Raw genomic sequence first — 23,513 nt, 5'->3', positions numbered from 1 at the left:
AAGAAATTCTAAGACAATGAGGCCATCAAAAACATCCAGGTAAAAGTCAAAACTACAGAAAGACTTAGAAGATCACTGATTGGGGGAGTGGGAGATAAATAGATGGAGTACAGGTGATTTTTAGGGAAGTGAACTATTCTGTATAATACTATAATAAGGCAGACATGTCATTACACATTTGTCAAAACACATAAATGTAGAACACAAAGAGTGAATCCTAATGTAAACTATGGACTTTAGTTAATATAAAGTGGCAATATCAGCTCATCAGTTGTAACAAATGTACCACACTAACAAAAGATGTTAATAGGGAAAACTATTTAGCAGGTATATTGAAATTCTGTACTTTCTGTTAACCTAAAACCATAAAACTAAAACTGCTTTAAAATACTGTCTATTCATTTTTTTTTTTAAACAAACCCATAGGGGAAATTTAAGTGTCTTGTTTTGTTTTACCTGAAAACAGTTTTAACCTTTTTTAATATACACATTAGTAATCTAAAAGTTTATCAACTCTAACAAGAAATGATCTATAATAATAAAAAGGTAATATGCTAATTAGACCGGATGTTGTCATTTTGGATGTCCTTCCTGACGAAGCCGGGGCTGGAGAAGGGAAGCAGCCCGGGTCCCGGGTGCCGAAGGGAAGCCGGGGCCGGCAGCCAGGGGAAGGAAGGCCTACTCTTGCATGAATTTTCATACATTGGGCCTCTAGTTATTTAATAAAAACACAGAATCTTTGGATTCTGTTTAGTTCTATAATGCAGGTATAGGAGAGGTCATGACACAATATCTGCAGTCAGCTAGCTGAGTATAACAAAGTAAAAAGAGCAAGTTTCTTAACCTCTTAGAGTATCATGGTCTCCTGCATCTGTAAAAAGGGACAATAACAGTGATCATGGGAGTAATGAATGAGATAATGTTTACAAAGTGCCTAGCACAATTCCTGGTACATGGTGCATGCTTGGTAAATTCTAGCTACTATAATTGTTCATATTAGTGTTGAATCATGCTCTTAACAGCGCTAACATTATGCATTTAATCAACTTACGTGCCAGTTAGCTTATTTCTATTTCGAAGTTGCAGAATGCACCCAGCCTCACTCATCTGTAAAAAGTGTCTGCCACTTCTAATGCAGACGCTTAGCTCTTCCACCTGGGCAAGGGGTCAGCACTGTGAGGAGTGGTTAAAGATTTTGACTCCTTTGTGTGGCTTGAGTGTTAAGTCTTTCAGAAAGGTGTGTGGGTGATGAAACCTGAGCTGGGGGATCTTTACTCCAACCACTAAGGCAACCTTGAGACATACACCCTGACAAACCTGGATTAAAGATCTGTAAGAGGGAGGGGGCTCTGGATGGCAGTTTGGCCTGAAGCCACGGTTTAGCTGACACAGCCCAGGCCCACTCTTGCCAAACAGATTCAGTCAGCATGAGGCCATGTGTGAGTGAGTCCTAGAGCGATTACACAGCAGTGTGCAGAATCAGAAAGCATTCGAGAGCCGAAGGCCGCTCACGATGCCAGGCATCAGCAACACAAGCCCCTAAGCAGACAGGAAACAAAACCAGGTCCCTCTGCAAATTCAATCTGAGGTCCAGCCATACCCTCTGGCAGTCGTGAAGGCAGTTTTAGAATTCATTTGGCAACCACGCCATCACACACTGCATGGAGGTCCAATCAAGCTTGGAACTGATAAGCCCTGGGATATAAGACCTTAAAGGGATATAGAGGAAGACGAACGAGATTCTGAGGATGGTTCTGAGCAGCATGAGCCTTCTCATACAACCCCAGGCCTCAGACACTGATGATAATGAAGATTAAATGTAAGCATTACAGCAGCCAAGGTAGATTAAAAAGGTCTAGTGCTCCGATTTTAGAGTTCAAAGGATTTTCACTTGAGGCTGTTTGGACTGTAGTAAGGGCTCAATCAATGTATTTCTCTAATGCCACAATGACAGTTATACTCTGATATATCAGTCTATATTACTTTTATTATTAAAATTACAAGAAAAATGTGAGCTAGTGATTTTTAGAAGTCCTAAAATGTTGTGTGTGTGTGTGTGTGTGTAGACAAACACACACACACACAAATGCATCCTATTTGTCTATGTCAAATAACTAGCTAGTTAGCTATGCTAGGATAGCATATATCCTCCAAATTAATAAAGCAACCTAGTCTCTACTTCACTGGGTGCTACTTTAAGCATACTTCATACTATGACAGAAACTTCTCCCTTCTACCTCACAACCTGCTGCTCCTGACTTATTCCTTAGGTTTCCACTCCCCTCCCCCACAATACCTGGACACTCCTGCATCAACCAAGGGTCCCTGACTACCAGAATTCTAACATCCATAGTTACTTTCCTGCTATTTTCCATGTAGCCTCGCATTGTAGAGTTCAAGTTCCCTTGGGCCAGTCTAGATTCTAGCATTACACAAACTTAGCTTCACCATTTACCTACTGTTTGACTTTGGGTAAATGACTTCAATAGACCTGTAATTTAATTCATTTATAAAAACTAGAGGCCTGGTGCACGAAATTCGTGCATGGGGGGGAGAGGAGGGGTGTCCCTCAGCCCAGCCTGCACCCTCTCCAATCTGGGACGCCTCGAGGGATGTCCTACCGGATCGGGCCTAAACAGGCAGTCAGACATCCCTCTCACAATCCAGGACTGCTGGCTTCCAACTGCTCGCCTGCCTGCCTTCCTGATTGCCCCTAACCACTTCTTCCTGCCAGCCTGATCACCCCCTAACCACTCCTCTGCCAGCCTGATTGATGCCTAACTGCTCCCCTGCCAGCCTGATTGTCCCTAACTGCCCTCCTCTGCAGGCCTAGTCACCTCTAACTGCCCTCCCCTGCAGGCCTGGGTCCCCCCCAACTGCCCTTCCCTCCAGGCCCAGTCGCCCCCAACTTCCTTCCTCTGCTGGCCTGGTCACCCCTAACTGCCTTCCCCTGCAGGCTTGATCGCCCCCAACAGCCCTCCCTTGCAGGCCTGGTCCCTCCCAACTGCCCTCTCCTGCTGGCCTGATTGCCCACAACTGCCCTCCCTTGCAGGCCTGGTCCCTCCCAAATGCCCTCCACTGCTGGCCATCTTGTGGTGGCCATCTTGTGTCCACATGGGGGCAGGGTCTTTGACCACATAGGGCCAGCCATCTTGTGTGTTGGAGTGATGGTCAATTTGCATATTACTCTTTTATTAGATAGGATAGAGGCCTGGTGCATGAGTGGGGGCCGGCTGGTTTTCCCTGAAGGGTGTCCTGGATCAGGGTGTGGATTCCCTTGGGGTGTGGGGTGGCCTGGGAAAGGGGCCTTGTGGGGGTTTGCAGGCCGGCCACGCCCCCCGGTGACCCAAGCTAGGAGGCCCTGGGATCTGGGATTTATTTATCTTCTATAATTGAAACTTTGTAGCCTTAAGCGGAGGCCAAAGCAGGCCAGGGCTGCAGAAGCTTGACTTCCTCCATTGCTGGGGGCAACTCAAGCCTCCTGCTCTCTCCAGCTCCGTGGCTGCCGCCATTTTTGTTGAGATTTATTCATCTTCTATAATTGAAACTTTGTAGCCTTGAGTGGAGGCCTGGGCTGGCCAGGGTGTGTGGAAAGCTTGGCTTCCTCCTTTACTGGAGAAACCCAAGCCTCCTGCTCGGTCCATGGCCGCAGCCATCTTGGTTGGGTTAATTTGCATACTCGCTCCTGACTGGCTGGTGGGCATGGCTTGTGGGTGTAGTGGAGTGATGGTTAATTTGCATGTTACTCTTTTATTAGATAGGATGGGAGTGATTTCTTATCTGACATGTTTATTGCAAGGATTAACTTATCCTACCTACATGAAGACCTAGCACAGTGCCTGGCAGATAGTGAATACTCTAAAGTCACTCTCTGTCTAAACCTCTACCCCTGCCCCCCTGCCCCCACCTTGTCTCCCATTTTTGGATTCTTAAGAGTCCTCGAGCCTTAAGAAATAAGAACAGACAGAATCCAAACTGTGAGATCAGGATGGCTTGGCTTGCTTGACCTGGCATCTTGTCATGAGATTGACTGGTTTGCTCCATCAATCTTCTGAGATAGTAACACAGGGAATGGGAAGTGGGGCATCAACTTGAAAATAAAAGATTTTTTTTTACTTCACCTCATCCCACAAATGATTTATTTCAACTTGAAACCAATTTTGACAATGTATATTTTATCTACAAGTGATATTTTGAAGTAGGAGGGGGATAAAAATTGTAATATTTGGTATATGTTTTTTCTTTCTGTTATTAGGAGCTCAAAATTCATAGTCATTATAGGTAGGCTTTTAAATAAAAACAAAAATGTGTTTTTAGAGGAAGGCAACTGTGAGAGAGAGAGAGAGAGAGAGAGAGAGAGAGAGAGAGAGACCTATACCTTCTCCTTGGACTGTTTGGATTATTTCATAGCAAAAATACAATCAATGACATGGAACAGGGTGGTGACAGGTACTCTTAATTCACTGTTGTTGGTGATTATTGACAAGCTGGTAATGATCATGCTGTCCTGTGTCACTCCTGCTGAGGGCATTAGCATTCTTTAAAGGTCAAAACCAGTATTTTTTTAATTGCAGAATTTTTAGAAATCAGGGAAACCTCAGGATTTTTTAAAACCAGGTTCACACTATAAACTAAGGAATATGTGAAACACTCAGGATTTCAGTTCTTTCCATATGTTTCACATTAAAATGACATCAAATTTTCCTGATTTAAATTCTTGGCTCTTAAATAAACTGTGTGGCAAAAGTCTTCCAATGGGTGAATGAAAAGGGGATTCTGAAAGCTATTTATGTCTCCAGGAGGCTGAAGCAGAAAGTAAGCACAAACCAAAGGCAAATCTGTACCAAATCAAAGCAAAATTATACTTACTCTGTGACACTCTTACTAGCTCAGTCACACTAAAAACACCTGATGTGACAAAACTGTCCTGGAAGCCCAAATGTCCTGAGGAAACAAAAACAAAAAAAGCAAAGTGTCATAAATAGAAGATATTTGGTAACAGAAGTCTAAACATGAGTTTCATTGTGATTAAAAAATATGATGTCTACTTTCATATTCTGCTCTGGTTAGAGTTTCCGTGGGAGGGTATAGTCATTTAGTTATGTAGTGTTTGTTTTTTTTAATTTGAATCTGGAGGTTATGGAAAGCTATGACACAACAATGGGGTGCTTTCTGAAATGGTTTAAAAAAAAAAAAAACTCAACAGGAAATCTGAAACAAAAGACGATTTAAAATAAATGGTTACCTTGGCTGACCTCTGAGACCGTAACAACTGGGATGAAAACACCCTACCTAAGAGTCAGCCCGAATAGCTAAATTCCATAACAGTTTTAAACACGATTTTCTAAAGAAACATTTGATGGGGATTAGCTATCTATTCATTCAAACCAAACAAGATTTAAAGATGTTCCCTTCATTTCTACAGGAACCACAACATAAATTTTTAAAAAGCTAGACTAGAAGAAGTAAATCCCTTAAAAACTATTGAAACATAAAAATAAATTCTTTGAGCACAGATAAAATTTAGATTTGTTTCACGAACAAGAGTTTTTTGTAGTAAGATTGATTCTTTTCTCTTTTTTTAAAGAAAAATTAATGGTACAAAATTAACCTTTGAATTTTGTATCTGTTTCATTTTTTCTGGATGATTTGTTTCCTTTATGATATCTGCTTATTCATTTTTATAGTATGTTTAGGAACACAGGGACATAAAACATAAATGGCAAGGAATACTAGTAGATAATTGATGATGTGTCATTTCCCTCTCTGCCTCGATCTTCTCATTCTGTGAGCCTCATATAGGTAAACCTAATTGAGAGATCTGTCTATTGAGTTAATGTAACCACCTGCTTTAAAATTAGGGCCAAAGGAGAAGTTGATGGCTGAGGGGAATTTTTTAAAATAACTGTTCTTTGAAATAAGGAAAACACCTTTCAAAAAATACAACATAAGAAAAAAGACCAATCTGAATATGCCTACTATGTAGGGGAGGCAAGTTTACTTATGGCACATTTACACAACAAAAAAATTATTAAGTGTCATAGACATAAATACATGCAAAAATTGTCATGTTTTGAATTATAAATGTGCCTACAAATTATTCTTTTTCCTTTGGTTAACATTTGCTTTCTGCAAAAGAAAGATATTTTTTAAACTTAGATTTAAAAGAAAATTTTCAGTTTTTAAGATCAAATACACAATCTCTGATATTATAGGTAAAGAGCTCTAAGTTTTAGGATATCTGATAATCATAAACTTCTTGGTAAAATAAAATAGCACCATGTATGGTGATGGATGTTAACTAGAATTACTGTGGGGGGATCATTTCACAATATATCTATATAGTGAATCATGTACACCTGAAACTAATGTAAAGTTATACGTCAATATCTCAAAAAAAGAAAATATTTTAAAAAGAAAAAAATGCATATACACCACAACTTAAAAAATGACAAAATTTCATTCAAAGAATTGGTTAAGAAATTTCACCTCCCAAGGTACCCACACCCAGGTATTTAGTTAACTGTTATTTGGGAAGGGCCTAAGGTGTTGTCTCTTGGATTAAGAGAACTGAGAAGTAAAAATAGATAAATGAATAAAAGTTCTCTAACATGGTTTTGGCAAAACAGGCTCTGACACCTTTTTCTATTGTGGCAATATTCAGATCACATTGATCCTCCAGACCATAACAAATGAAATACAACCACAATGCACATTAAATTTAACTTAAAACACATATAACAATGGCAAGGAGATTCATAGTGGAATAGGAAAAGCTGGGTTGAGCTCCAGCTCTTGCTCATCTCTGTGCCTGTGGGCTGATACTTGTTTCAGTTACAACCTTTTAAATCCCTTATTTTAAGGACAACTTAACATGAATTTCTATACAGAATGTGAACGCACATACATTAATCCTGCTACCAAAAAAAGCAAGCAATATAATTGAAAACTAAGTTTAGTTTGTCACAAGGGCGTGGGAGGGGGTAACCCCTGTGTTCATCCATTCAAACTCACCCTGTTTTTATTGCCCTTTTTCTTCTGTCTACCTCTTAAATGCTGGTATTCTCCAGGGTTCGTGCTCATCCCTCCATATATATTTTTTTGCCCTAAGTTTATCTTCTCTATTTCCATGATATCAGCTACCAGGCTTGATTGTGATATTTGTGAAAGCTAGAATAATATTTGTTTCCTTCTCCACTGTATTTAATGCCTGGGACAAAGCAGTTAGTGAGTATTAATTGAGGGAGTGGATGAATGAATCTATTAGCCAATGACTCTTAAATCTTTTATCTTTTGCCTTGATTGCTCTCCTGGATTCCTAACACATGAATCAAAATGTTTATTGCATATTTCTATCTAAATAGCTCACGGGTAGCCTCAGATCCAACATGTCCATAGTTGAGCTCATTTTCTTCTCCCCCAAAACCTGTTTTTACTCTTTTGACTTTCCTATGTCAATGAACCATCCACTGTTCATCTGCTTTTCTCTTTTGGTGTCATCCCTGACTCCTACTTCTTACAAACACCCACATCCACCTAATCCTCATGGATTTAATTTCTTACTATTTTTTTTAAAATATATTTTATTGATTTTTTACAGAGAGGAAGGGAGAGGGATAGAGAGTTAGAAACATCGATGAGAGAGAAACATCAATCAGCTGCCTCCTGCACACCTCCCACTGGAGATGTGCCCGCAACCAAGGTACATGCCCTTGACCAGAATCGAACCCGGGACCCTTCAGTCCGCAGGCCGACGCTCTATCCACTGAGCCAAACCGGTTTCGGCACTATTTCTTGACTCCATGTACAACTCTGTCTCCCTCGTATGATTGTGGCTAAGGCTTTTGCCAATTCTCACCAGCCTTCTAACTATGTTCTTCATCATCAGTCTTGGCTTCTCTTCTAGTCTATTCTCCACTCTGTAGCCAGAGTTGTCTCACTAACAGGCAAATCTGATGATTCATTAATTTATTCAACGAATATGTGTTGAGCCCCTACTATGGGCCAGGTATTCGCCCAGGGGTTTGAGATACAGTCCTACCTTCAGGAAATTAGAGTATGATTACAGACAGCTGACAATATAAAAGAAACAAATTATTTTAAAAATTATAAATGGTATAAAAGATATAAAGGAAACAAATAGGAAACTCTTTAGAAAGAGTGGTTAAGGAAGGTCTTTCTTAAGAGCTGACATCTGAAAGATACTAAAGAGACAGCCAGGAAAAAAAGGGGGTGAGAGCTCTTCAGGCAGAGGGATTAGCATGTACAAAGGCCCTGAGGTAGGAAAGAATGAAGCGTTGGAGCAAGCATGTCAAACTCGTGGCTGGCCACGCTCCACGAGTTTGACATGCTTGTGTTGTAGAATCCAAGAAAAACCCGAAGTGTTCAGCAATCACTACCCTGTCAGAAATCTTGCAAGAGCCCCACAAAGAGTTCAGGGTACAGTAACAAACTCCTTCACATGGACTACGACCTCCATGTAGCTTCTGTTTTCCTCTCTGGGCTCAATTTTATCTTTTGTCTCTGGCTTCCAGCCCTACTCCTTGGCCTAAGTGAACACACGTACCTCCAGGGCCCTGGTTCAGGCCCTGCCCTCACCCTGCTCCTTCTTTCTGGACTTCCTGTCCTTACTCTTTATTTGGCCAACTCCTACTTGTCTTTAGGACTCAGCTTTGTTGTCACCTCTATCAAAAGCCTTCCCTGGTTACCTCACTGCTGGAGAAGACTCCTTTTCTCTTTTTGGGATATGAACCTGATGTACTATGTGTGGTTCTAATCTAGGACTTAGGACACTAAATTGCAGTTTTGTCTTTTTCTCATATTAGATTGTGAGCCCTTTGAGAAAGAGCATCGTCTGTATCTCCAGCACTCCAGGTCCTAGCATAGTGTCTGTTATCCAGTGAGCACTCCAGAGATGCCTCTGAATAAACACACTCAGATCGGGCTCAAGTATGTGCATTTTCCTCTTTATAAAAGTGTAAGTAGAATTTTTTTTCTGTCGCTTTCTCTCTCTCAGCTCCAGCAAGCCAGTGTGCATCTGGAAACTATTAAAGTGAACCATCCAAAGAGTCCCTCCAAACTAAATAGGACAAGGACAGGATAGGCAAACCCTTTAAATGAAGCTTCTGATCAAGAAGGTGCCATCAGGTTCTCTGAGGAGAAATGTCTGGGGTTGTCCTGTTATTGTGATTATGGTTCAAATTTGGGAAACCAAGGAAAAACGGAGTTGAAGGGCAGCATTATTTAATAAACGTAAGAGAGAGAAAAACCCAACTACAAAACAATTTAGTCTGAAGCTTAAACTAGGATCTTGTGTGATCCTGAGAAAGTCGCTGCCAAAATAATAATTTGATCCTCCTTTCCCTCCTAGCAACCTTCCTCAAAGGCTTATTTTAGGAAAATTTGTGTAATTTAGAAGGTGGAATAGATACGAATGTACAATAACCAGAAAAATAAAAATAAAGAGAGTTATTTCACAAGTCCTGATAGAATCATCTCTGCACAGTATTATGAGATTATCAGAGGGCCTTGACTACTTTAACTTCACTATATGTCCTCAGGGAAAGGTCTGTGTAAACATGCCATGTAACTCTGAATGACTATGAAACTGGTTTTGTTCCTTCACCAATTATTTAGAAACCCACTGATCCAGTGGAAGACAGCCACGAAAAATGAAACCTAAGAAATGATGGAAAAAATGACACGGCTAATGTAATTACTAAGCGAACCTGAGCAGATTAATATTTTGTTCTCACTAACACAAACCAAGTCACAAAAATGACTTTCGGGGAAATAACACTAATCTGGGAGTTCTGCTTTATGGCAAAATGAGAGGAAAATGGAAAAATATATAAAAAGGTAAATTTAAGTAATTCTGAATTGAGATGTTAGCATGGAAAGATCTTCAGTTGGAGAGCTGATTAAACATTCCCCAAAGGTTCCACGATTTACATTTTGAATAGGGTCTCTCAGAAATGAGTGCAAAACATATACTTTTGTTAAGCACATCATAGATGGAAAGCCGGATTGCATAATGATCTGACTCTCCAATTCTGAACGAGTGTTCAGGAGCAATTCAGAGGAGACTGAAATAAGGAGCACATCCTTTTTCGTTTTATATAAAACGGCTAAAAAAGTTCATTCACTGAGGTCTTGTTCAGTGAATTCCCAATTAGAGTGGAGATTTCAATACCTTGGAGTCAGTCCTACTCACAGTGGGGAGAGATTAGGCTTTTGAAGAGAGGCAGGGATATGAAAAGCTGAATTCTTTTACGGGTGGTTAAGAAAAGCAGCTCTCTTTACCTCGATGATATCAGCAGTTATGGAAAATGCCATTATATGGGAACCGAATTTCATCTCATTAAGGGACTGAACATCTATCTACCTTTAAACAGGCAGGAAAGGCAGCAGGGGGTGGGGTGGGGGGGAGGGAGTTCGATTTGTAGAGAGACAGGTAACCTTGCAGAACTGTTCAAAGGTCGGGCGAAGAAACAGCTGGAAAAGAACCATCCAGAGGGGTTGGCCTTTAAAGACCTTCTGAATGTCCATGGAGTAGAATGAATGTACTGAGGAGGAAAGTTTACACACCCCATGGTGTTTTGGGTTGTCCTGTTGGGATAGCAAAAGACTCCCAGCTCTAAGTGATCAAGTCTCATCTGGCTAATGGATGCAGGGCAACTACAACACACAGGTCACTGCAGTGAAAAGAAGGGATCTCCATTTTATTGTCCCTATGTAAATAAAGTTCCATCCAGGGCAAAGACAGGCCAGTGGCTGGGCCTTTCTTGTGTGTACTTCAGGGCTCCTCAAAGGGAAAAGAGCTCCCTCACTCTCACACTATTTATATTCCCGAAGTATCTGGGATTGCCTGTGATGAGCTAAATCCTGATGACGCTGCTCTCACAGAACTTACATACTTGTCCTTCTAAAGAAGAGCTCCCCTCAGCGACACTGCTCCTCCCTGGAATTTCAATTTCTCCTCTGTGAACTCCTTACTGGTGTATAAGCCACCTAAGGCAAGGGGATGCCCCTCCATCGTCTGCCCTCTGGACCCCGTCAGTGCATTTCTGGTGTGCTCAGTCAATACTGCTAAGCAGAACTTTTCCTTTACTTGTCTTCTGGCATAGCCTTTTTCTACTTTATCAGACAGGTATTTGTTTACCTGCCTTAGCTCTGCACTCCCACCATAAACTGGGCAAGGGCAGGGTTGTGTCTCCTTATCTTACACTGCTCACAGGGCCTTGCACAAACCCTGTTCTCGTTGTGTAATAAATATTTACTCAGTGATTCAGATGAGCAACTTGAGATACCCTTATTCGGTAGCCCTCTAAAGCAAAATATAAATTATTATTAGTTTATCTCCAATATGTTGTTTCTGTACTTTTAATTTGGAATATCTTAGAAAACAGGTCTTGGGGGAGATGGGCTGGGGATTTATTCCTGCTGATCCATTAAGCCCAAATTCTAAAATTTTAATCTGATTTTTTTATTACACACTGACTATTTAAATTATTCTACCATTCAATGACATTTGAAAATTATTTATTTTATGAGTAATTCCTTATTTAAAACAAATGCTAATAGTTCAGACATTGCTAAGAAAGAACATAGAAGCCATAAAAATACACACGCATGCTGTTTGTGTGATTCATTTTCATGATGGTGGAGGAAATTTCATTTGGTTGTCTGTTTATGATAAACATTAAAAGATTGACATACGGTGTGGACTGACAGTAAGACTGAAATATTTCTATATCTAGAAAGTTGTGTCTGAGAACATATAAAACAAAGAAATGACAGTTGCCAACTAATGATATGGATGAGGTGTTTTGAGATTTTCAGATGAAAAGGATTGTTATAAATGCATTTGTAATATGGTTATGATTGTCTTTCTGTTTATCATAACACATCAAGGAATTGTCATTAGTATGGAAATAATGTCTTAGCTTAAAAGAAGGATGAATCAAAAAGAGGTTTTAGAAGTATGTGTCATAGGACTGATGTACTGTTGAGTTCCTTCTTTTATTGCTCCCAATTTTCCTGCCCTGCTCATGTGCAGGTATTCAATACAGAAACCTAATCTGCGTCTTTGTTTGTTTGTTTGTTCTGCCATATCCATAAAGATAAAGTCAATATTTGGTTTATTGTTTTCATTCAACAAATATTAAATGCTTATTATATGGCAAGCACAGTCCTAGGCCCTATAGTTAAAACTAGAAATAACAAAAGTTCTTTATTCTCTGGGGCTTGTATTCCCAGTTGAGGAAAATGTTTATGCCAAGATTTGCAGTAATGTATTTAATCTAAAATTGGGTCTTTTTATAAGACCTTTCTAGGAAAACTTTAACAACTAGCAAAGACTAGCAACGTCCTTCTGTCCCGAGTCTGCTGGCTGTCCAGGCATGTCCATGGTTGACAGCCACTGACCACACTTCCCAGCCTCCTTTACAGTTCAGTGTGGTCACTACCGGAAAGTGAATGGAAGTGATACAATCAGCTTCTACCCCACACATCTGAAAGGAAATTCCTGCCCCACAGATACTCTCTCTTCCTCTTTTTATGAGCTAGAACAGTTTCGGCCATGCAGACAAAAGAGTATGTCCATGGAGTAGCAGAGCAATGAGAGAGGGAAACTGAGACCCTGAATGACAGTGTGGAGAACCACCACCCTGATCATTTAGAAGAGTTCCAAAAAAAAAAGATTTGGGTAGACTATAACTACTCTATTTTTTTTTTTTTTTGGTCTCTTTGTTATAGCAGCATAGTACTTACCCTAAACCTCATAAATTGTCAAACTCTCCCTTTAGAATATAAAGTGTCACAAATTAGCAGCCCACAGGCCAATTCCAGTCTGCAGATATATTTTGCTTGGCTAGTTAGCACAGTAATTTTTTTTTTGCATATGAATGTTTTTAAACTGGGCATGACCTTACAAATATACAATACACCTCAATACTCCTCATTGTATTTCATTTATTTAAATGATTTATAAGGCCCCTGTAGGTACATAAATTTGTGATGCCTACTAGGTATCTCCTCTCTACTTTAATCCACTAGGATAGTAGGTAGAGGATAGATGGATGGTTGGTATTTTTTCATCTGGTGAAAAAGCCATAAGTATTTCATGAGTTCCTTGAGAAAGGTTATACTTTTTAGTTAGGTATTTAAAGCCCTTCAAAATTTGGCTTCTAGTATATCTTCTCAGTATTATCTTCTAACACAATCCAAATATATGCAAAATAAAGGTGTCTATAGTAAAATGAGTTTGGAAAACTCTTGGAGGATGACAAGAAACATTTACATGTTAAAGCTCCTGAGAGTTCCAACATTACTTAACTCCCTATTTCCCAAAGAATTTGACAAGAATATCATTGGGTTTTGGCAAATGCTATTCTGTAGATACACTGTTTGGCTCCTTTTCCTATTTTCTCCCTTTGCTGTATGTACCAATGTACTGAGGGGAAATGAAATCTGAACTCTTTGAGCTAATTAACAATGTTATGCAAGGCCAAGGACACTATATCCTCACTTGCAATCATTTAAACATATCTACATTAGAAAAATGTATCAAACTGGACAGGTATTATAAAGTTAGGCAACCTATTTTTAAAAATTATACATGGAACCTCTCTCGGTAGTATTAATTTTAATCAAAAGTATAGCTTTCATTTATCCAATAGTTACTATGTATTTGGTACTCCGCTAAACACTTTAGACACATTAGCTCTAAATCTTTGTGCAACTTTGTGTAGTTGGCAATATTAAATTCAGAGGGGTTAAGTGATTTGCCTATTGCCACACAGCTAGTGACAGAATTAGGATTAGAACTAAACAGGTTTACAGGTTTGTTTAGTTCTTTTATATAATAAATTATATTTCACTTTAATCCATCATATATTATACCAAAGACTTGATTATCTAGTTTAACTCAAAGGCCTTGTCACATCTTCACCAATTCCTGTAGTTAATAATAAGGGAAGAATAGTATTTCAATTAATTAAATTTGATTGCTCAATGATTTTACATAAAGAGGGTTTATAAGTTTGAGTTATTAGGCAATTAATTAAAGGACTATGTTTAATAGATATCAAAACATCTAACTGAAAAATGAAAAATATCTTTATTTATTTGTCTGTAAATATCCGATGTATCACATCATGAAATGACCTGGAAATGAAGAGCTCTTAAAGATCACCTGGAGTGATCATCATTGTGTCATAAACATTTTAGATGAATAAAATTAAAAGGTTTGGTTTTTAAAAATTCTTTTCATATGTTTACTTTCCTGTAACTTCTCATTTACCTCAATTTTGTTCTTTGGACCATGCAGAATAAATTGCTCTCTCTTCCATTTTGCTACTCTTTGAGTATTTGAAGATAGTCCCTCAATCCCTAATTTTCTCTCCTCCTGAATAAATATCCTTTCTTTCATTGTTTTGTCATGCCAACAAACTAATTTCCCCTAAACATTTAGAATCATGCACTTATTAAGCCTATAATAAACAAAAATAGGTGTTTTCCAAGTGGACCCAACTACAAATTAGTTCTGTGCAAGAACAGGGGAACATTTGCATTAGGAAAAAAAATTGTAAGCACCATAAAAAAAGTTTTTTAAAAAAATAAAATTTTGCTTCATGCTAGAAAAAGTAAGTTCCACTACAATTAGCATAAGATCTGTATTTTATAAATATTTAAAAATGATTTTATTTTTAATGCACCATAAACTTAAAAGTATTTTTAATTTAATCTCCTTTTGAACTAAAAAGGGTAATAAACAACTTCATTGTTTTTATGTTCTGAATAAAAGTTTTTCTCTAAACTTGGACAGTAACTTCATAATCTGCAAATGGATCAAATTATTTGTTATAGCTTCAGTTTCTGCTTATGAACTCTTACATATATTAGGGAAAAATAAGGAAATTTATTCTCTGAATACATCAGAAAATGATTACCTTAAATGAAACAGACATGAGATTGGATCACCCGAGGGCTACCCTGGTTTATGGATATAAAACAGCAAAATGCCTTAATACCCATTGTCCTGTTCTTCCTTTTTAGGTTTAATTCACATGGCTGTGAAACCACATACAGGGAGTCCTGCTTGCTAACCCACCTGAGGACACAGGCAATGACAAGGAAAGAAGATGACCGGGGCCATGTGCTAATTTTAAGACACTCAACACCGATTTTGATTCACCAAGCAAGGAAAGAAAATCATTCACGAACCAAGCAATGTATTTAAAGAGTCCTTGCAATTACTTTTCTAAGACTATGGGGGCGGTGGGATTGATTGCAAATAGGTAGATTTAGTTTTCAAAATATATAATAAAATTAGTTAATGTTTAGAACCACAAGATACAAAGAACGTTCATGTTTTTAGAAGTCATTTGCTTGGTGCAATTCTTATTCACTTAACCAGCAATTACTTACAGATGCCATAATTCACAATGCTTATTAAATTATAGACTCCATATTATACATTTCTGCTGATACTGTGGCATGCCACAAATCGTGTGGGCCACTATACTTTGAAGTTTGCTGGCTTAGCACAAACACAAAGTATTTTAGAAGTACCAGGAAATTCTTTGTGAGATATAACAGAAGGAATTAGACTGTTCAGGCCATGTCGTGTTAGCACAATGGAGCAACACTTTTAAGACTTTAAAGTCATGTAATACAATTCTAGGCTGGATTTTTCTTGTTAAAAAAAAGTAGAATGGGAGTGCTCGGAAGAGAAAAGGGCCAATATTTGACAACAGAAATCAGCATAACCTTTTAACTGCAGCAGCCATGGGTGACTGCCCTTTGACCTTGAAAGATTATGTGGGATTTCAATGACAACAGCTGGAAGTGAGCATGTGTGAATAGAGAACACAGATCTGAGGCCTGGTACAAAAGACTGCACAATCTCTGCCCAGATCAGAGTGCTGATTAGAAATTGTTTCCTGGTCCTGGCTTAATAGAGTGTGATAATGAAAGTCGTTGTTTTTTTTAATTCTTTAAGCAAGAAATCATCGGTGATTTCTGCCAGTCCCACTCTTTCTTTCAGCTCCTCAAATCTGGACTTTTCATATGAAACAGGCCCATCTTTCTTAAGGATATGGTTACAAACAAAACTTTGTTTTACAAGCTCCTTTCATAGACAAAATTTCTTTAAATTCTTGAGTTCCTCTCCTGAGTTTTAAAATTGTGGCATTTCACATACAGTATCATTATTTTTTGTTTAAGATCTGTCACGCACAGATACACCCACAGGCACACAACTTAAATGAGAGCATAATGGAAGTGGAAACCGTATCTCTCTCATCCTTTTAATTCTACTATTTGTACAATGTATAACATATGGTTGGTCCTTAGTACATGTGTGACAAATGAACAAAGAAATAAATATTTCTTACCCACATATTCTTTTTGTTCTTCTTAAGATACAAAGGTAGATTCCTACACAACATTTAATAACTTCATTGTTTTCTTGAACCAATTTCACATATAAAATAGCAATGTTTTTGTGAAGTCTTTAGGCATGTTTGCCCAACAAGAACAGATGAAACAGATAATTACTCCCTTCAAAGAGACAACTTAACCTAGTAGATATGGTGATTTGACTGCTTGTTGAATGTGGTCATTTCAATCCGTAAGACTGTCAATGAATGACATTCAGTGAGCTGAAATGCACATAAACTGACGCAGATGCACTCTCAAGTTCCCATGTTGGATCCCCACACTTGCTGACATGGCTCTGAAACCACCGGAATATTTGCCACATGATTACTGAAAGGCCATCGGGTTATGACTCATTTATGTTGTTTTGGTTTTACCATACAGTCTTATCTTACCTTGCATTGCTCCGAATTTTGCTAACTACTCTAGCTCTGGATTTTGCTAACGACTCTAGTTTCTATATCAAATTAGCAACTCCCTAGCTTCAATAGAAGTTGACCTTTCCTTTATGCAAATAATACCCTCCAGTTAAACAAAAACCAACCTGGCTGCACAATATGAAACAAGCAGAGGCTGGTGAAATTGACTTCCAAATCAGACATGGGTCGTCTGTCTACATCCTTCTATAGCAACTAGAGATGTTATCCCAAACAAGCCATGGGACAGATTGTTTTTCAGAACAGACCGAATCCATTTGCCATTTCAAAATTCTATAAACAGAGTATTAAGGAATTCAATTCCCACAGCAACTATATGGGCGTTGGCTTCGGTTTTAAGGGAGTTTCTGCCAAACTCACATATTTGTAGTACTATTGGTTTATAGTGTCCTTTGCAGCTCAGAGCAAGAGGAACCGATGCCTGTGATCTCAGTTCACTTTAAGGACTGGGTCTTCTGGTGACAGGTATACATGATAAATGTTCCAGAAGGCTGACCTAATTTCCGCTGAAGTGAGTGTTTTGCTAAGAACATTCCCTCAGAGTGTTAGCTTGCAACCAAGGATTCAAACAAGCCAGTGTCCATTCTCTTTAGCGAGTTATTATCTTTGCTTATGAAAGCTCTCTTGAAATGCAGTTAATTCTGCTTCCCCAGCCAAGCTTCTCCAGACTTACTTTTGAACTTAAATGAGTTATCTATCTAATTAAAAATAAGTAATTATCAAACATAATAAGTTTCATAGTTTTTAGTCACTGTGATCAGAAAAACAAAACACTCTAGGCTAAATATAAATCAAGGTAAACCTGCCATGTATTTGTCTTTTTCTCTTGCAAATGGATCAATATGGCAATGTGTTCATTCATCTTGTCCTTCAAAAATTATATCTGCAAAGGATTATTTACATATCATATAGTAGGAGGTACAGTATTATGTAAATTAGAATCCTAAATATCCAAAGCCTCAGTTTCTTCATATGTAAAATGGCACTAAGGTTGTACCCACCTCCTAAGTTTATTGTTAGAAATAATGAGATAATGCAGTTAAAATGCTTAGCAAAGAACCTACAGCAAAAAAATGATAGCTACTATTATAAACAAGAAATAGATACTTTATATCTTAGATCTTGAACCATGTAGGGAATTTTTAAAAGAAAAAAACCCAGAAATTATTAAGTTCCTTTGATGTGGAATAATGTGATGTGTAAACAATGTGGGTGTTCATATAAAAGTTGTGTATATAAATAAAAATGTTGATAATATAATTTTGAGTTAATTTTTTAGTAAAATTGAAATTATTTTCTAAAGAAAAAACACAAAACCTATTAAAATTAATCCTCTCAGGTCTTTGGCTTTTCTAAAATGAGATATAACAGTACTTCATTTCCAAGTTATTTTAAATAAATTAGGTGTAAATTTTAGGAATCAAATTCCTAAGTATAATCTTATTTATTTAAAATACTTATAAAATATTATTTATAATGTCTAAAATAATTTAAAATATAAATCTCTTCTATTCTTCAAATGCACATTGACGATCTACATGGGCTACACATTATCCTAGATATGGGAATACATATTTTGGACTTATATTTTGGGGGTGATAAGGAATGGACCTTAGGACATTTTTTCAGATCAAGTTTTATCTAATTTTTTTCAATAAGTAATATATAAGAGTATTTAGAAAAAGAAAGAGAAAATGACACTTTTTTTTGGCCAGTTACACTTCACTTTTTTAAAGAATTTTGTTGGTTGAAATTCTTATTGGTAACTAAATTCATGCTGCCTCTTCTAGAAAATAGGTATTTAGAAGTCTAATTTTGTTTTTCAGTATTTTTCAAATGAAAACTAAACTATTTAAAATGTGAAAATATTTTTGGATAGTATACAAATACATACAAAATAAGCAATAGTAACTTTTAAATGTGGACATACCTTTTAGAAATGAATTGCCCTCTAGTCAAGCTTCAGCTCCTTACTTCAATTTAAACAGAGAGCCATCAGAAAGCATCATTAAAGAAAGGGTCTTGATTCCTTATAGCTTTAAATCAATGCTAAACGAATCTGCCCTTTTAGGCCGAAGGATGATCGACATGTTTCACTTTACTGACTTTGATCACTGAAGCACTTTATAATACAGGCCATTTCCTTGATTTTAGGGAACAGAACCTTTGTTTGACTCACAGAATAGATGGAGTACATATATCTTAGACTCAGATTTAGCTAAGTCAGAGTCCCGAGTTCTCGGAATTTCTGCAGTGTTTCTCATCAGGGTGATCAACATTTTGACGGGGACTCCTTCCTTGCAATGTTTAGAATGACCCTGTGTTCTGTATAACAGTTATCATACCTGAATGCCAGCAACATTCCTTCCTTGTGACAAACTAAAAATGCCCTCACACATGTTTGAACACCCCTCAAGTAGGACCACATTGTCCCTTGGTGGACCAAACTCTCTATAGAGTGTATGAATACTCTTACTGATCTCATTAGGTATTTAATACTATGTAATTCTGCTCACTTCTGAACTGGCTATTGTCTCTATAATTAGAATGGAAGCTCTTGTAAGCCAGACATTGATTATTACAATTCTTTTGAAATTCCCTTTCATTTTCAGTCATGTCCTCTACTCCTCACCCTTTCCCAAGTGTCTAGTGCAGGCATTATCATTAGAACTTGATTTTTAAAAATTGATTATATTTGAACTACTGCCTGTTTTGTTTGGAGGCAGGGCTCTCATTCATACGGTCCACACATATAAAGCATACATTTAGGACTTTTTGGAAGAGTCTTGATTTCTAATATTGGCTTATGGTCTGTGTGTGTATGGGAACGTGTTGGCCAAGCCTCTCTGATTTCCTCGTTGCCGAGAAGATAATGAGAAGATAATGCCCACAGTTAATAAACTCCCAGGAAGCACACACAGCACTTTGTTTATCCATGACAGCATCATTGTTCCTAAAGGTCCATGGACTCTATAGAATATGAAATAACATGTAAAGCTGGAAAATAAATATGCATTCTGCTCTCTGCTAAAGGATGTAGATGAAATAAGAAGAGACACAGGGCCAAAATGACTCAAGTCGCTATTACTAAAACTAAACTAGCAACACTCTCAAAATAGGCAGGAAACAAAACTAAGCAACAACAGCTACATGCCATCAACCCAACAGGAATTCCAAAGAGAGCCTTTGTCTCCTTGCTCAAGAGGAGGACAGCTCCCCCAGCTCTAATATTTTTCCTCTAATTATTCCAATACTTTATTGAATAACTGTTATTTTTCCAAAAGTAAGAGCTGAGGGCAACTACTCAGGGCCCAGCTGCACGGAAGCCCTTCTGCTTTGTGATCACCAGGGTGCACTCCCTACACTCAATTCCTACCCCTAACACTAGGAAATCTATGAAATCTTCCCAGGTTGTATGATAGTCACCAACCAGGTGGGAACCCTGTGTGCATGCTAGATTATGGGTACATATGCATGTGTGTGTTTAATCTGGTGTGGTTCCTCAAAAACCCACACAGACAAAAGACTTTCTTGTCACTTGTAAAATGTCAAGGCACTTGAAATAAAATATTTTTCACTAATATAGGCATTTCTGATCTTCAGTGTTGTCATTAGCAACAATGCCGGGAGGGACATGATTTGTGACTAATTTGAACATAGAGCCCTTCTGGACACAGCTGGTGAAGCCAATAGCATTCTGCTCTATTACACAGTAAATCGAATGAAAAAGTCAGTAATCTCAGTGGCCAATTTCTGAGGTTCCAACTACCATCAAATGGGTAAGGGAGAAGCTAAATGTAGTATTGTTTTTTAAAGGTGCTTTAATTATAATCCTAAAGTTTTCTCTACAGCCTGATTATTTCATTCAGCAAACATCTGTTGATACCAACCTATGATAAACTTGGAGCAAATATCAATACATTCCCTGTTCTTAAGGGCTCACAGTCTAGCAAAAACATCTTCCAAAGAAGAACCAGTGAGAACGCTTGATTCACTCCTACAAGACTCAACTGAAATGTCACAACCTTTGATTTCATTCTATATCCTTGGAGCTCACAGGCCTTTACAATGTAGGCTCAATAAATATTGATGACTGCCTGAGAGAAGAAGATGAAAGTGTAAGTCAAACATAGGGGATCAACAAGGCTAACTCTATGGCTCAGGAGCCAATTGTGTATGCTGGGGTTAGGGGAGATGGCAAGTACTATTGCTAGATAAAGGTTTGAAAAAGTGATAGGGCCAAAATTTAGAGAGCTTCGACAAATTTGGACAGCACTCTGACCATAAGTAATGGTCAGTCTTGAATCATAATTTAATGTATTACTATTATTAGGGAAATATTTTTCCATAGCTTATTATTTACTTTTATAAGGCAGACATGGCTCTCATTCAATTACTAGCTTTGTGACCTAGAGTACATTAATTAAACTTTCATTAATTTATCCAAAAAAACACTGTTAAGTGCTTATTCTATTTCAGGCACTATGACAGGCATTGGGGTACATGTCTTTGACCTTCAGGTCTAGTCAGGAAAGCAGGCCGATGCAGAGACAATTACAATACAACAAGATAAGGGCTCCAAGAGCAGAGGAGTGCACTAGGCTAGTCTGGCTGGGTTAGGGAAGGCTTCCTGGAAGAGCAGAGATGGCCCATGCAGTCCCCAGTAACTAGAAGGATTAGCACTATGAAGCGGAAAAAAATGGCACAGTGTCTTTGTGGATATAAGAATAACAATCAAGTGACATAGCTAATATTTACTGAGAGCTCACTCTGTGCTAACTATTCATCTCAGCCTTTTCATGTGTTATTTTAAATAATCTTCAAAGTGTTACAAGGTAGAATTACATCCCCATTTTAAAGATGAGGCAACTGAGGCACAGGGAGTTTAAGCAACTAAGTCAAGATAACACAGATAGAAACTGGTAGAGCTGGAATTTCAACTCAAGGAGAACTCATGTTCTTAGCCATGGCACTATCCCTAACTTCATGGATCAGAATACCTACCCCAGAGGCCCACATACTAAGAAAGGGCTCAGTAGATGATGACATGCATATCATCAATGTAGTAATACAAATCATTGACCTACAGGTATAACTATAGATTTTTTTTTTCCTCACCAGATGATGGACCCAGATGATTCTATCCAAGTTGAAACTCCAGCATCAAAGGGAAGTATCCCTCATGGAACAACTCTGGGGGAAGGTCATTTCTTCCTCCATATCAGAACCACTAAAACCATGATCTCTTAAAACAATTGGTACCCTTTGACGTCTTCCCCATACACATGGTTTTGATTCAGCCTTGCCTACTACTTACTTCACCATACTTTTGTTCTTATGTGCAAGCTTAAAGCTGTACCACCTTAGTAGTAGAAGCTGTGACTGAACACTTGGGTGACAGAATTAGTAAAAAAAATAAATATTTTTTGTTTATCCAGTGAGTCTCTGTGTAGCATAAATCTTATTGCAAAAAAGTCCCAATTTAACATTTTTTTAAGTCAGAATGTTGGGGAGCGGGTCAGGAGTAAATTACAGAATGCCACTAAGAACCATGATTTGAGAACTCATATAGCTTTGCCAATCAAGTTAGATAATAAAGAGTTTTAATAAAGAACAACCTTGGAGCATAGCTGATATCTATGCTTTTACCTTAGAGCCCATTAAGAGACATGGACATTGCATTTACAAAGGTCTTGTGTAGACAAAAGATGAGAGAGATTACAAATCTCTTGCTTCACCCTGGTTAACCTCCATGAACTCTACTTCTCAACAACCAAAGTACAGGCCAATTGTATACCTACAGCTGTGCTGCACCTATGTACCCACAAGGGTATGTAGCCAGGCTTATCATTATCAGATATTTATCATTATTAATCTATTAGGTTGCCAGTGATGCAAAGAGTGCAGGTATTACTGCATAGAATAGGTAACATAAGGCTTTTCACACCTTAATGGCAGTCAACCTCTAGACCAGTGGTTCTCAACCTTTCTAATGCCGCGACCCTTTAATACAGTTCCTCATGTTGTGGTGACCCCCAACCATAAAATTATTTTCGTTGCTACTTCATAACTGTAATTTTGCTTCTCTTATGAATCGTAATGTAAATATCTGTGTTTTCCGATGGTCTTAGGCGACCCTGCTAGCGGTTCTCATGACCCACAGGTTGAGAACCGCTGCTGTAGAGCCTAAGACCATCAGAAAACACAGATATTTACATTACGATTCATTAACAGTAGCAAAATTACAGTTATGAAGTAGCAACGAAAATAATTTTATGGTTGGGGTTCACCACAACATGAGGAACTGTATTAAAGGGTCGCGGCATTAGAAAGGTTGAGAACCACTGCTCTAGACAGAAGTGGACAACTTCTATTTTGAACGGGTGAAAGGATTGTATGAGAGCCTAGGCCTTGCTGCCAGACAGACATGCACTCAGATCCAAACTCTTCTCGACTAAGTGACTGAGAACCGTGGGCAAGCTATGTGACCACTCTGGGCCCCGACTTTTTATTCTATTGCTGGCGTGAGGATTCAATGAAATAATGCACAGACCCCAGCATAGTATCTGGCAAAAGCTGTGGACATGGGAGACTGATGCTATAGGCACCACTTCCTAATATTGCTGATGTTATGTC

At 38.2% G+C, this 23,513-nt stretch overlaps 1 protein-coding gene across 12 annotated transcripts in view; it reads right to left on the bottom strand.

Moving 5' to 3' along the window:
* Positions 1-23,513, bottom strand: part of NFIA (nuclear factor I A) — a gene marked incomplete at its 3' end in the record, with an annotated part of 384,408 nt that overhangs the window by 125,262 nt on the left and 235,633 nt on the right. For all 12 annotated transcript variants that reach the window (XM_080656321.1, XM_080656311.1, XM_080656316.1 and 9 more), the window contains exon 4: positions 4,870-4,944. In XM_080656321.1, the coding sequence (XP_080512447.1) occupies positions 4,870-4,944 (75 nt within the window). The remainder of the gene's footprint in view (positions 1-4,869; positions 4,945-23,513) is intronic.

The sequence above is a fragment of the Plecotus auritus genome (genome assembly GCF_963455305.1).
Source record: "Plecotus auritus genome assembly, chromosome: 2".
Lineage (NCBI taxonomy): Eukaryota > Metazoa > Chordata > Mammalia > Chiroptera > Vespertilionidae > Plecotus > Plecotus auritus.
The sequence above is the reverse complement of the archived record's forward strand: the minus strand, read 5'-3'. Positions and strand labels throughout refer to the sequence as shown.